The sequence below is a fragment of the Suricata suricatta genome, chromosome 7, assembly GCF_006229205.1.
Source record: "Suricata suricatta isolate VVHF042 chromosome 7, meerkat_22Aug2017_6uvM2_HiC, whole genome shotgun sequence".
Lineage (NCBI taxonomy): Eukaryota > Metazoa > Chordata > Mammalia > Carnivora > Herpestidae > Suricata > Suricata suricatta.
The window spans coordinates 63750366-63765359 of NC_043706.1; the positions used below are offsets into that span (position 1 = coordinate 63750366).

The 14994-nt window shown below is 39.4% G+C and overlaps 1 protein-coding gene across 1 annotated transcript in view; it reads left to right on the plus strand.

Annotated features, from left to right (window-relative positions):
* Positions 1 to 12967, plus strand: part of MTO1 (mitochondrial tRNA translation optimization 1) — a 25522-nt gene extending 12555 nt beyond the window's left edge. Inside the window, exons 5-12 of the mRNA XM_029945194.1 lie at positions 537 to 649; positions 737 to 927; positions 1162 to 1292; positions 2222 to 2426; positions 2503 to 2674; positions 6932 to 7050; positions 10584 to 10744; positions 12460 to 12967. Of these exons, the coding sequence (XP_029801054.1) occupies positions 537 to 649; positions 737 to 927; positions 1162 to 1292; positions 2222 to 2426; positions 2503 to 2674; positions 6932 to 7050; positions 10584 to 10744; positions 12460 to 12621 (1254 nt within the window). The 3' untranslated portion in view covers positions 12622 to 12967. The remainder of the gene's footprint in view (positions 1 to 536; positions 650 to 736; positions 928 to 1161; positions 1293 to 2221; positions 2427 to 2502; positions 2675 to 6931; positions 7051 to 10583; positions 10745 to 12459) is intronic.
* Positions 12968 to 14994: the final 2027 nt, after the last annotated feature.

A 14994-nucleotide genomic window follows, 5' to 3' on the forward strand; every position in this document is an offset into this window, starting at 1 on the left:
CTCAGCAATCTTGGGGGATGGAGAACTAACACTGAATACGGTTTTGATCTTTTGTGTGCCTTGGCCACTCACGTCTAGCTCAGCAAGACAGTCGCCAAAGTTATTTTGACCAGGAAATGGCAATCTCCAGCCTCCAGATGCAAATCTTGTTTACTGGCTCACTCAACGGAGTGATAATCCTTGCCTGAGGCAGACTGAAAACTTGGCGGGCCCCCGACATATGAGGAAAAAACTGAGTCATCTGTTCTCTAGAATTTCTCACATTCTGGATTTCTCTTATTTCATCCTTCTGGTATCTTAAATATGTTCTTCCATCTTCTGTATTTCCTGTATACTGGTAGATCTAGAGGATTGTTTACATTTAGATTCACCTTTTGGGTTGTTTTTTGGCAAGAATACTCCCTAAGTAGTGCTCAGCATTATGCATAGGTTTAATGTCTGTAAAATTAAGTGCATATCACGTGTGTAATATATTTAAGTAAAAGACAAACTAATAAAGAAGCAAAACAGCATTTTAAGTAGTTCCTATATTTTAGCCAGAAGATCAGCTGCCATGTTACTTGACTCACACGAACCCTAAAGTGGATGAGATTGTCCTTGATAACCTGCACTTAAATAGTCACATCAAGGAAACCACAAGAGGACCCCGGTAAGGACCGAATGTTACTTTAAGGAGTGACATCAATCCTATTTTGTTTGCTTCATTAAATTTTTGAATTCCATTGTCCTGTTCTAGATACTGTCCATCCATCGAATCAAAGGTTTTGCGTTTTCCAAACCGTCTACATCAGGTTTGGTTGGAACCTGAAGGCATGGATTCTGACCTCATCTACCCCCAAGGGCTATCTGTGACGCTACCTGCTGAATTACAGGAGAAAATGATCAAATGCATCAAAGGCTTGGAGAACGCCAAAATGATTCAGCCAGGTAAGGAGAATCACGGCTGTTCTTCAATAAGAACTCAGCATCACGTTAGTAGATCGTGAGGAGGTCTTAGCTGCAGTCCTGGCTGCTAAGAGCCTCAGAAGACAAAGCCCAGTATCTGTGCATTTAAAATAGTCTTTGGTTTTCAAGAGCATGTAGTGATCATCTTTGTATCTCTACTTTGAGGTAAATCTAGCTCTGGTTTTACTTATTTTGTGTCATTCATTCTTTGGTCAGGCTACGGTGTTCAGTATGATTACTTAGACCCCCGTCAGATCACTCCTTCTCTTGAGACTCATTTGGTGCAACGGCTCTTCTTTGCTGGCCAGATAAATGGCACTACTGGTTATGAGGAAGCTGCAGCTCAAGTAAGATGTTGTTCAAATGTTACTATAACGAGAAAAGGACTATTTAACTGGTGTTTCTCCTTTTAGCGTCTGCTGTGATAACTATATAGATCTTACACAACTCATATTGTAGTGAAAGACTTATTTCTGTTTGAAGGTATACAGGGATGGCTACTCTTTGAAAACACTTGTGGGTTTTTTTGTTTATTTTTTATTTGAGTATGGTTGACACATGTTACTTTAGTTTCAAGTATACAACTGAGTGATTTGACAAGTTTATACATTATTCTGTGTTCACCACAAATGTAGCTACTATCTGTAATACATAGCTATTACAGTATCTTTGACTGTATTCCTTATGCTGTGCCAAACACTTTTGGTTTTAATTCTCTTTTCTGAGCTCCTAAGTCTGATACCTCATTCAATTAGATTTTTTTGACTTTGTTTTTAAATTTTATTTTTAAGTAATCTCTACACCCAACCTGGAGCTCAAACTTACATCCCTGAGATCAAGAGTCGCACACTGCACTGACTGAGCCAGGCTGCCACTCATGAGATTCTTTTAAAAACAAAATTTAGTTATTTTAACATAACACTATTGAAAATTATCATGTTCCTTTTAAATGAGAAGTTATGTTATTTTTACTTGTAAGTGGGGAAAAAGCTAGAAGAGTTTTATGGGTGGATTTAAAACAATATATTAGCCCACCTGAGGCTTATCGGGGGTATTAAACATTTTTCAAAACAATGAAATAATAGCGTTCTAAAGTGGTACACTACCTGTATTCTGTTTTTGAATAAGAATCACATTTTCTTTCTTTATTCTATAGCTTCTGGGCAGTCCTTGCTTTCTTACTCTCCCAGGCTGTTTTTTTCCAAATAGTGTTCTGAATAAGGTAGCTCATTGTTCAGTTCATAATGGCCTTTTTAACATTTCAGTCCTCTTCTAGGGTGTGATAGCTGGAATCAATGCCAGTCTTCGGGTCAAACGGAAGCCTCCTTTTGTCGTTAGTCGAACAGAAGGCTACATAGGAGTCTTGATTGATGACCTCACTACACTGGGCACCAACGAACCATACCGCATGTTCACGAGCCGAGCCGAGTTCCGTCTGTCACTGCGCCCTGATAACGCCGACAGCAGGCTCACGCTCCGAGGTATCTCTCTGAGTCCTGCAACCGTATTTAGTCTTCCTTAAAACCTCTCTCATTATGTTCTTTCCCCCTCTTGCAGGGCATAAGGAAGTTGGCTGTGTGTCCCAACAACGATATGAAAGAGCTTCTTGGATGAAGTCTTCTTTGGAAGAAGGCATTTCTGTGCTAAAATCCATTGAGCTGTCCAGTTCTAAATGGAAAAAGTTAATTCCAGAGGCTTCTATAAGTATTGATAAAAGTCTGCCTCTCAGGTATGCACTTTTAATATAGACTTTTCTCACTTTTTACAGAAAAGTGAGATTGTTTCAGAGAAACATTACCTGTGGATACCCTATTTTAAATGAACATAGCTTATTTTGGCTTCTCAGAATTGTTTAGATGTAACTTACCTCTTTACTCAGTATTTAAAATATATATGATTCTAAATTATTTTTTCCATTTTTTATATAATATTTCTGTGGTCCCATTGAGTTTTGGCTTTCCTAAGATTTAGAGCGTACACCAAGAAATACAGTTAATCTGCGTTCTTTTATAAGTATGGAGCAATTAGAAACCTCTTTGATTAAGCAGAATATTTTAAATTCTGTAGACTCACTTGAACAATCCTTTTCTGCATTTTAGGGTTTTTTTTTCATCCCTTCATCATTCTGATTATATGGACTTTGAGTCTAAAAGACATTAATATAGAGCTTTTGGTTCATAGATAATGGTCCTAAGGACCTTACACAGTTCAAAACCTGCATATTTCACCACTCATTTTTCACTTAAAAAATGTATCCTGGGGCACCCGGGTGGCTCGCTCAGTTAGGTGTCCCACCTTCGGCTCAGGCCATGAGCTCACTCAAGGTCTCGGAGTTCAAGCCCCGTGTTGGGCTACGCTGACAGCTCAGAGCCTGGAGCCTGCTTCAGATCCTATATCTCCCTTTCTCTCTGTCCCTCCCCTCATGCTCTGTCTCTCTTAAGAAAAAAAAAATTTTTTTTTTTTTAACAAAATAAAAATGTGTGCTAACTCAGGTGGGGAGGTGCCCAGAAGGCAGAATTGTAAACTCATTGTAGCTTAGAAGCAAATATGGTGGCATTGTCTTGCAGCTATGTCTCCAACATACGTTCCCTTTTTTTTTTTTTTTCAAGCCTGTTCTCTCTGTGAGGGATTTTGTGGACTTAACGGTGCACCTATTTTAATACTGCTTTTTATTATCTCTCCTCTTCCAATGTGCTCTCCTTGATTAACCGCCTGGCATGATGTGTCCTTTTGTGGCTTTCATCTCATCGTGGTCTCTTATCATCATTTATAACTTCTGTTCCCAAGTTTTCATTTTCACGGGAATTTCCCAGAGCACTGGCAGATAATAGAAGATATTAAGCAAATTTTTAATTACAATGATGATAAGTGTTAAAGAACCTATGTAGTAGTCACCCAAACTAGGGACTCTTAGTCACAGGAATGAACAGCCTGATTGACAAATGAGGATGGTGGATAGATTTATTTACCAGCCAAGTGCCACTGGGAGATCGTAGTAGTATAGTTTATAACCCACTCAGTATTTCAGGGGTTTGTTTAAATTTAGGGAGGTTCCCATTATTTTAGACTTTGTGCCCAGAATTTGTAAATACATCATGCTTTGACAAATATTTCACTCTTTCAAATTTATATAATTAGAATTTACATTAAATGTGACTGTGTATTGAGGTAACATTGCAAGCAGGGTAAATATTTCTCACACAGTCTAAAATGCTAATTGATGAATAAAAATATGAATGAAAAGGCTGTTGGTTTTATATTTTTACCAAACTAATCCCAGGAGTAGCCATTTTACTAAAGTGATTAAAAAAAACAATAATTTAGCCAAATGCTTTTCTTTTTTAATTCAGGTTATCTTTCCCTTCAGGAGAAACTAGGGTCTTAGTCCCCACATTTGTTTTTTGTTTTTGAAAAATTTTTAATGTTTATTTTTGAGAGAGACAGAGTGCAAGTGGAGGAGGATCAGAGAAAGAGGGAGACACAGAATCTGAAGCAGGCTCCAGGCTCTGAGCTGTCAGCACAGAGCCCTAAGTGGGGCTCAGACCCACAAACTACAAAGGTCATGAGCCAAAGTCGGACTCTTAACTGACTAAGCCACCCAGGACCCCCCCCGCCCCCCAAAGCACATTTGATTTCAGCAGAATATTTACACTCTAGCATTCAGCTTCCCTAAATGAACTCACTTTATCAATGCCTAGATATATAAAGATAGAAAGATAGAAAATTGGTCCAAATACATTTATTTATTGCATTTACTGTGTATGTGCTTGGCTCTGTGCTAAAAACACAAGTTGAACCAGACTTTGAAGAGATACACAAATAACTGCACACATATTTCTTGCCAGGATTATAGAGAAATACATTGATGTGTTAGATTGTCTCTTACATTCCACTGTGGTGTGATAACTTGTCCTTTCTGTGTCAGAGCTCTGAACTCTGAGACTTAGGCTTGACTCGAAACAGATCTTGGAGGCTGGACCTGAGAACAGCTTCAAGGCGTGTAAATAAACTTTTTTCTAAAAAATAGTAAGTTGGAGGGTCAAGGGCTATTCTTTGAGATCACCATCCTGCTGGATTCCAAGATAACGCTTTTGTCATTAGGTGTGTTCCAGTATGTTCTATAGTTTAATAGACAATCCAGCCATTTTCCTTTGGGACTTAGGGTTCTATGGTTTCATGGTAGCTTATGAGATGAAGCCTCTGTAATTAGTTGACCTAATTTGTCTCTTGGAGCACAGCAGAGCTGCCCAGAGTTTCTGGACATGCCTAGAACAGGCCATCTGAGGAAGAAATGAGTCAAGCATCCGCAAAGGGTGATAATGCATGACTCTGGTCCTAGAATAAACAGTAAAGGAGGTTGGCTGGGAGGCCTCGGGAGACTTGGGACCTTTAGATGGACAGATCTGACTTTCTGTTGACTTGATAATTAATTGATTTAATTGGTTTGGGATGGACAGAATTTATCAACAATCTATTGGAGGGAAAGATCAAACTTAGTAAATAGAAGCAAAGTGAATTAAGGCAGTAAATGTAGGGAAATTGTACAGAGCAGTGAGTCTTGTGAGAACCACACAAAATGAGATGTAAACTGCAGAATGCCTTGCGTTCTTGAAACCACAGGAATGAGGTGCGCCTAGGGCAGTGTCCTGGTTCAACCAAGTAGAACTCAGGTCTCGGCAACAATGGAATTCCTTGTATACCACTGTTAGTTACTCTGGCAATAACCTTTTAAATGAATTATAACCAAAAAGCCATATAAAAGTGAAGTCAGTAATAAGTAACAGTCTAGTTCACTCCATCTTAGAGGAGGGCACGAGGGTGGGGGTGGATGATACCAGGAAGGACTCTGAGATCAGTATAAAAGGGATTAAACTGGCCTACGGAGCACCAGGACTTCTGGAGATGAGACATACCTGAAGTTTCTCTCTCTGGTTGGCAGTGAATCAAGTTATTGCAAACCTCACCTGCAATACCCGTCAGCATTTGTACTCAAGCATGCTCTCTTGGTGAGCGATGAAAGTTGCCTGGGAATTTTAGCAGTCATCTCTGCATACACTGCTCTCCTCTCCCCTTGCGTTGGCCCAGGAGGACTTACCTATCCAGAACGGGTCTTGAAAGTAGAACTGAGAATTAGCTGCCTAAAGTTCCCAATCGTAGAAATTGAAATGGAGATTATACTAAATTAGAATATACTCAACTAACTGGAAGAATACTTAGGAACCCTTCCTTATTAGAAAAGCCCTTGACCATCATTTTGTCATCAGTTTATCTTGCAGAGACTTAAAACATACACACAGGGGCCTCTTATTCTGACTTGGAGAGTTCTGCAAAAGCAAGAAAGAGATCTCCAGCTGGCTTTGGGATACGAGAGGATGACTCCTTCATGAGACGGGCTGAGATGCAAATTCTTAGAGAACTCAATCAAATCCTTGTTGTCAGAGGATAGTTTGTCCTTACAAGAAAGGGAGGACAAATGGATGATAGCAATGCAATCTTTGCCAACAACTTATTTCTTATGATAAAGAAAAGGAGAGAATTGGGGAGAATTATGTGCTAGTCTTATTGAGGATCTACTGTGTTACAGATGTTACTGCATTTGGTGACTACTTGGAAAGAATTAGAAGTATCCTTTTTTTTTTAATCAAATTTGCTTTAATGTTTATTTTTGAGAGCCAGACAAAGAGAGCATGAGCAGTGGAGGGGTGGAGAAAGAGGAAGAAACAGAATCCAAAGCAGGCTCCAGACTCTGAGCTGTCAGCACAGAGCCTGATGTGGGGCTCAAACCCAAAAGCTGTGAGATCATGACCTGCCAAAGTTGACGCTTACCGACTAAGCCACCCAGGCACTCTGAGTATCTTTTGATAGTAGTATTAATTCAGAGATTTGGCATTATTTCCAAGGAATCTTGTTTTTAATCTGGCTTACATGATATGGACCCCCTTTTTTTTTGGACTCCTATCTTAATGAAACCTCTGTGTATTTGCAGAGCTCTAGATGTTCTGAAGTATGAAGAAGTTGATATGAAGTTGTTAGCCACAGCTGTTCCAGAGCCCTTGAAGAAGTACACTGAATGTAAAGAACTAGCTGAAAGACTGAAAATAGAAGGTAGAAAATAATTTTTTACTTAACATGCCTACGTGTTCTCTTTTCCATTTGTGCAAATTATGGAAAGTAGATCCGTTAAGAAAAAGCTCTACGTTAAGAGGAGGCATCATTACCATAGAACCGGCATAGGCTTGGGCTCTCTGCTAGTCAAAGTGGGGTTCCCAGGTGAGCAGCATTGCACCACATGGGAGCTTGTTAGGAATATAGAATCTCACTCTACCTCAGACCCAACTGAGGGAACACATCTGTATTTTTTTAAGTCTGTTTACTTTGAAAGAGTGAGCAGGGTACGGGCAAAGAGAGAGGGAGAGAGAGAATCCCAAGCAGGGCTTCTCGGGGCTCAAACTCATGACCGTGAGATCATGACCTGAAACCAAGTGTCAGATGCTCACCTAACTGAGCCATCCAGGCCATTTGCATTTGAACAGTATCCCTAGGTAGTTTGTGAGTACCTTTCAAGTTTCCCTTAAGTTTCCTTTTTACATTTCCCCATCTGAGGTTCTCATAATGAGAAAAATAATAGTGTCTTTGGCTTTGAGAATATACTGGAATACTCTACCAGCAGCAAATAGTTATCTTGTAGCCGGCAAGGAAATCCGAGCTGCCCGGCACTTTATGACCCACACGTGCTCTCATAGCCTCGGTCAGTGTGCTGACCATCAAAACTACAGGTAACTCTGTAGTTGCACTGTATTTTTTAAGTTTTTCATTATGAAAATATTCAAACATAAAAATACTGAGAACATCACCTTCTGCACTTTGATAGCTGTTTCTCCCTGGGGTGGAAAATTATATGGATAAAAAGGCAAGGAACTGAAAGAGACAGGAAGATGGGTAGGAAAAGTTGGGTAATGATGTGCTGTTCAAATAGGAAAGCACTTTCAATTCCTTGGGGACCAGCCAAAGGGGTAAGAATGCTCCATTCCTTATAGCGATGGCATTTCTTTTAGTTCCAAAGAGATCTACCACTTTGCTCTGATTTGGCTGTACATACAGAGTGACCCAAGTACCACCTACCATCCCACTGCGCTAGTGAACAAAAGTCCGGCAACAATGGGAAACTCCCAAACTGCAAATGCAAGACACTAGTAGAATACTAATGTGGAAAGATGTCATACTTTTAGTTCAACTTCATAATTTCTCTACTAAATAACAATTACATTATTGAACATTCAGGTTGTTAATCACCTGGGAACAGGTGATTAAATTCTGTATTTTAAACTTGGTTTGCAATTTTACTTTGTTCCATAAATCACCAGGTTTGAGTTAGAAAAATCTAGAATAATTATTTTTTTAATGTTTTTAGACTTGAAAGGTTTTAATTTTTTAATGTTCTATTATTTATTTTTGAGAGAGAGAGAGACAGAGTACAAGCTGGGGAAGAGCAGAGAGAGGGAGACAGAATCAGAAGCAGGCTCCAGGCTCTGAGCTGTCAGCACAGAGCCTGATGCAGGGCTTGAACTTACAAACCATGAGATCATGACCTGAGCCAAAGTTGGATGCTTAACTGACTGAGCCACCCAGGCGCCCCCCGAATAATTATCTTTAACTTGTTCATAGAAAGCCCAGACTTCAGCCATAGAGTAGCTACTATTTTGCCTTGCTTTTAAAGACACTGATATATAGAAAGACTCTATATGGCTTAATAGAAACATTAGGTTAAAATATAAGATATATCAGTAGTTTTCAAAGCGCTACACAGACCCTCTACCAGATAGCAAGTTACTTAATGGCAGAAATCAATTTCCGATTCTTCTTTGTATTCCTTTTTATTATGTATATATTTGAAAATTTAAGTAAATATATCTTTAACATATACATTACCTCATTTCCATGATCCTCTCTAGGGTCTTTTTCTGAGTCATATAATTTTTTTTTGTGCTAATTTGTCATATTACAACGTTGTATTAAGACCTTTACATGCAGTATTTTGTTTGGTATTTAGACTTGTCCTGGAGCAGCACCTGGGTGGCTTTAGTCAGCTAAGATCCAACTTTGGCTCAGGTGCATGATCTCACAGCTTGTGGGGGCAAGCCCACGTCGGGCTCTGCACTGACAGCTCAGAGCCTGGAGCCTGCTTCAGGTTCTGTATCTCCCCCTCTCTCTGCCCCTCCCCAGCGCGCTCGCGCTCTCTCTCTCTCTCTCTCTCTCTCTCTCTCTCTCTCTGTTTCTCTCTCTGTCTCAAAAATAAACATTTAAAAGAAAAAAAAGAATAGATGTGTCCTGTGAAGAATAGGTATGAGCATTATTGTCTTAATTTTACAGGTAAGTGGTAACTTACCTAGGATCACACAATTGGTGAGTGGCAAAGCCAGGATTTGAATCTAACTTGTCGGACTACAAGGCCTGTGCACCTCACAACTATCCTTTGTTACCATAAAGGCCATCTGAAGTCATCTGGGTCAGCCCTTAAAATTTGTGGATAAAGAAGCTAAAGCCCAGGGGCGAGTCGGTTAAGTGTCCGACTTCAGCTCAGGTCATGATCTTATGGTTCATGAGTTCAAGCCCCACATTGGGCCTGTGCTGACAGCTCAGAGCTTGGAGCCTGCTTCAGATTGTGTGTCTCCCTCTCTCTGCCCCTCCCCTACTTGTGCTCTCTGTCTCAAAAATAAACTAAAAATAAAATTTAATTATAGTTTGATAGGTTCATAATTCTGAAATACATTTTCTTAGAGAAACAGCTTATAGCCCATAGTCTATTGAGAGTTTGTACTGAGAGGGAAAATTTATACTAAGTAGAAAAGCAGTATCTTCTATTTTTAATTTTCCAGATTTTAAATTTTAAGTAATCTCTATACCCAACATCAGGCTTGAACTCACAACCCTGAGATCAAGAGTCATGTGCTTAGGATGCCTGGATGGCTCAGTCAGTTAAGGATTTGACTCTGGATTTCGGCTCAGGTTATGATTTCAGGGTTGTGAGATTGAGCCCTGTGTTGGACTCTGTCCTGGGCATGGAGTGTTCTCTCTCTCTCTCTCTCTCTCTCTCTCTCTCTCATTCTCTCATTCTCTCTCTCACTCACTCAAAAAAAAGTCACATGTTCTACTGACAGAGATAGGTAGGTGCCTCTTAATTTTCCAAATTTTTGAAATGAAAGTACATGCAATAAACTACTAGACAGAATGATGTAGTTGGTACGCAAGACACTCCCTCTGATTTAGCCTCAATTTCCTCATCTGGAAAAGGGAACATTTACCCCACTTGTGATGTTGGGCAAAGTGTTGAATGAGATATTATATACAGAGTTTTTTTGTAAATTGTAAAAGCCAGAGAGACACAGTTGTTGGGGCACCTTCGTGGCTCAGTGGGTTAAGTGTCCAACTTTGGCTCAGCTTATGATCAGTTTATGAGTTCAAGCCCCAAGTCGGCTGCTCTGTGCTGACAGCTTAGAGCCTGGAGACTGCTTCAGATCCTGTCTCTCCCTCTCTCTCTGCCCCTTCCCTGCTCATGCTTTGTCTCTCTTTCAAAAGTAAATATTAAAAATGTAAGTTCTTAATTGGAGTATCATAACATAATTAATTCTGTTCACCAGCCAGTTATGAATCAGTGTTGTTCCATCAGCAACAACAAATAAAGGAAGTTCAGCAAGATGAAGCTCTCCAGCTGCCAAAAGACTTGGATTATTTGACTCTCAGAGATGTGTCTTTGTCTTATGAAGTTCGAGAGAAGCTACATTTCATTCGCCCAGAGACGGTAAGAAACCAGGCAGTGGAGAGGATAAAGAGCTAGTGCTTAATTTTTTTAAACCTGGGTATTGACAAGGTCATATAATTAATACACATAATTAATACTTCATTTAAAAAATCTAATCTGTTATATCTCTTTGTATGACCGATGTTGGTATGTTTTTGAGATGAAAAAACAGTCTAAATAAATAACTAGAAATCAAGAATTGGATTGATTAAAATTATCCTCTAGTCCCAACCATGTGCTAACCCATCAGTGCAAATTAATATAACTCATGACATAAAAGATACCACATTAGGTTAAAATATAATACATGTGAGTGGTTTTCAAATCACTGCTTGGAATCTTCATTAGAAGTTCCATTTGGTTTAGAAGCTACTAGGAGGTGGAGGGGAGTCAAGGAGGTTCCTTACCTCACCCCATGCTTGAGCCTAAGTGTGTGTATGTGTCTGTAAACATCTGTGAACAAATTAAAAACTTCATTAGATATTACATAGTATTAGACTTCTAATAACATATTTATGGAGCGCCTGGGTAGCTTAGGTGGCTAAGTGTCTAACTCTTGATTTTGGTGCAGGTCACAATCTCACGGTTGGGGAGTTCGAGCCCCATGTCAGGGTCTACACTGACAGTAAATTGGCACTGATTTTGAGATGCACATTTAACATTTCTGAAACAGAGTTGTATCTTAAAAATGGATGGTGTATCACAGTTTAATAGGCAGTGGCTTCTTTTAGTGGTGATTCATAAAGTAAAAGGGATCTAACAAAAATAGGGCCTCTAACAATTTTTGAAAAAAATTATTTTTAAAGGGAGGAGTAATTCCATCAATATAAACAGGGTTTTCTTAGCAATAGTCATCATGGAAACCAAGCAAATAAGCCTTAAATTTTATAAGTCTGTATATCCTACTCATTTTGGGTTTTTATGGGTAATCATAATCTGCACTGCCCAATAGGAAAGCCATTAGCTAAATATGACCATTTACATTAATTAAAATTAAAATTCAGAATTCAGCTCTTTAGTCATACTAGCCATGTTTCAGGTGCTCAGTCGCCACATATGGCTAATAGCTACCATATTGCAGAGTGCACTGTTACAGTGCAAATTTTATAGAAACTGTCCAGTATCACGGAAAGTCCGGTCGGACAGAACTGGTCGTTGGAGCCCACACCCCTTATCCACAGCTCTAGGTGCGAAAAGCTGTCCTAGTCTTTGTTATGGACAGACTTGGCAGCAAACCTGACCTGCACTGACATGCGATTACGTAGGCTTTATACCACTTGGAGTGAATATTCATACATTTCACTATAAAAATACACCACAGAATTTCTAGGGTGCTGTCCAGCACACTGCTGAGGAAGTTACATTCGTTTAGTGAAAAAGTAGGTAGTCCAACCCTCTCTATTAAATATGTGATCTTGGACAAGTCACTTGAGGGTATCAATAATAATCACATTCCCTTTATCTACTTTATATTTATTTTGAAGATACATTAAGATAATCGTTTTAAAAATATTTTACAAGCTATAATATATTAATATATAGATTGTTACTAGGAGCAAAATAGATTTGATTTTGACATAGCTCACTTATGTTTCTCCTACGGTTTTGTTATTTTTTTCTTCCAAGTTTTTATTTAAATTAGTTAACATACATAGTTTCAGGACTAGAATTTAGTGATTCGTTACTGACTTGTCTCTAATGGTTTTAATTCTCAGATTGGCGCTGCTGGTCGTATACCTGGAGTGACACCTGCCGCCATCATCAATCTGCTCCGATTTGTGAAGACCACTCAGCAGAGACAGGTGGCTTTGAACCACCTGCCCAACACTCATCAGTCCTTGCGTGACACCGAAGAACTGGAACAAAGGCAGTTATAGCTTTCTATTCATAGAAGACTTTTAAATAGGATGAGGAGAGAGAGGAAGGAGATGATAATCTTAGGTTATTACAGATTTATCATTAATTTATGAAGAGGACAGAGTCTAATAACTGCTTCTGTATCTGGAAAAGTTATAAAGTCTTCATTTATACTCTTCGTCTTAGGTGCTCTAATACAGTGAGCCTATTAACATAAGAGGAGTATTCATCGAGGAGAGATCATAGTGGATCCACAACTAAACCAGAAAAAAAAAAACCTTCAGCTTGCAGATTTGCTTACTTATAAGGACTTTGTCCATTAAATGTTACCAAAGTAAAAGTCTTATGTTTCAATCTGTTTTGAAAGTTAGTAGTCTTTTGTTTGCATAAGGAGGCAATTCTAAAGCCCTCAAATTCTTAGGGCTTCAAATTTGAAACGATACTAAATCATCCAGAGCTATCCAACTGATTTCCAACACTTAAAAATGAAGTATGTAGGGTGAAAGTTGATTTCTAAAACTCCTATACTTCTCCCGGAAATCCTCAACAGTAATTATCTTTGAACATCAATGAAAACCCTATGAAATAGAAATTATCAATTTCCTAGGATCCAGAATATGGAAAAATTTTTGGCAAGCAGCTTGGCTAAAGGGATAATAAAGGTAGTTACTTTATATCCTACTGTATTTTCCTATGAAACTGTTATGGCACGATTTCTTAACACTGAAGACAAATCCATAACAACCGGTGACTAGCATTTCTGTGTTTTTAAGTCATGATTGACAGAAAAACTGGAATGGTGCTGGCACTCTCCCTCTTCAGTACTTCAGTTCTGTGTTGTCATGGGGTTTGGGGTGGAATGACCACCTCGCTCAGACACCTCGACCTTTCTAGATAGACTAGATGATGAATACAGACAAGCGGGCCAGAGAGCCTTGCTTGTCCCTGGAACTGCTAACCCAAATCTCTGGTGTCAGTCAAGGGAGAAGCTCCCATGTCAGCTTCAAGCCACAGAAGATACTTAAGACAGGACTAAGGGTCCTGAATCACTCTGGCTACAGATCTATTTGTGAAGCCTGATTATGGGTGTGAGGCAGCCAAATATTTTGTTGCTTTAATCCTATATGGCTGCTCGAAGATAGCTCAGTTTCCATGGATTTGTTTCATCTAATTTTAGTCTTCCCATTAAAGTAGTCGATATCAGTAGCAAGTAAAAAGTATTTGTAATGCTGGATCATTTAGTAATGATGAATTCTTTTTGATATTTGATTTAGTAATTTCAAAAAGTGGTAACTCTTACTTCAGTTCTGATTATTCCTGGGCATAACTGTTACTACAGAGGCAACACTGTTCACAATACTAGATTTTTAAAAGAAGGTAGGGGCGCCTGGGTGGCTCAGTTGAGTAAGCAGCTGATTTCGCCTCCGGTAAGGATCTCACGGTTCACAAGTTTGAGTCAGGATTGCCTGGGTGGCTCAGCCTGTTAAGCAGCCAACTTTGACTCAGGTCATGATCTCTCGGTTCGTGACTTCGAGCCTTATATCGGGCTCTGTGCTGACAGTTCAGAGCCTGGAGCCTGCTTCAGATTTTGTGTCTCCCTCTCTGCCTCTCTCCTGTCCTGCTCATGGTCTCTCTCTCTGCCTCTCTCAAAAAAATAAACATTAAAAAACAAAAAGAAGGCACTTTGAACTACCTATTTAGCACTAGAAGGGAAATCGCTGTTTTAAAACTTTTTTCTGGTTAAAGACAGGAGTAACAGCAGTAAATGGTGTGCTTAATGAAAGGAATGTAACAAAAATTTAGCTTGAGGAAATAAAGTTCTTAAATGCTTTGGAAGGTTCTTGATGGCTGTAATTTGGGCCTACAGACACTATGTATCTTAGGAAATTTAAGTGTTATAATGTAATTCCATTACGTCGTGACTGTTACACTGAAAAATGTTTGACAGAAAACACTTATTTTTATGTTTATTTTTGAGAGAGAGAGCACGTGAGTGAGCAAGCTAGCAGGGGAGGGCCAGAGAGAGGGAGACACAGAATCTGAATCAGGCTTCAGGCTGATGTGAGGGTTGAACTCACAAACTGTGAGATCATGACCTGAGCTGAAGTCAGACACTTGATTGAGCCACCAGGCACCCCTAACAGAAAACATTTGTTTTAGATTCTGCCATTTGGTTTAGGATGTGAATCCTCTTTAAATCTAGAATTTAAAATGTGTTAACTTTTACAAAATTATTTCACTTGGGGCAACTGAGTGGCTCAGTCAGCTTAAGTGGCCAACTTCCACTCAGGTCACGATCTACCATTTGTGAGTTCAAGCCCCACGTTAGGCTCTGAGCTGTCAGCACAGAGCCCAGAGCCTGCTTCAGATTCTGTGTCTCCCTCTCTCTAGGA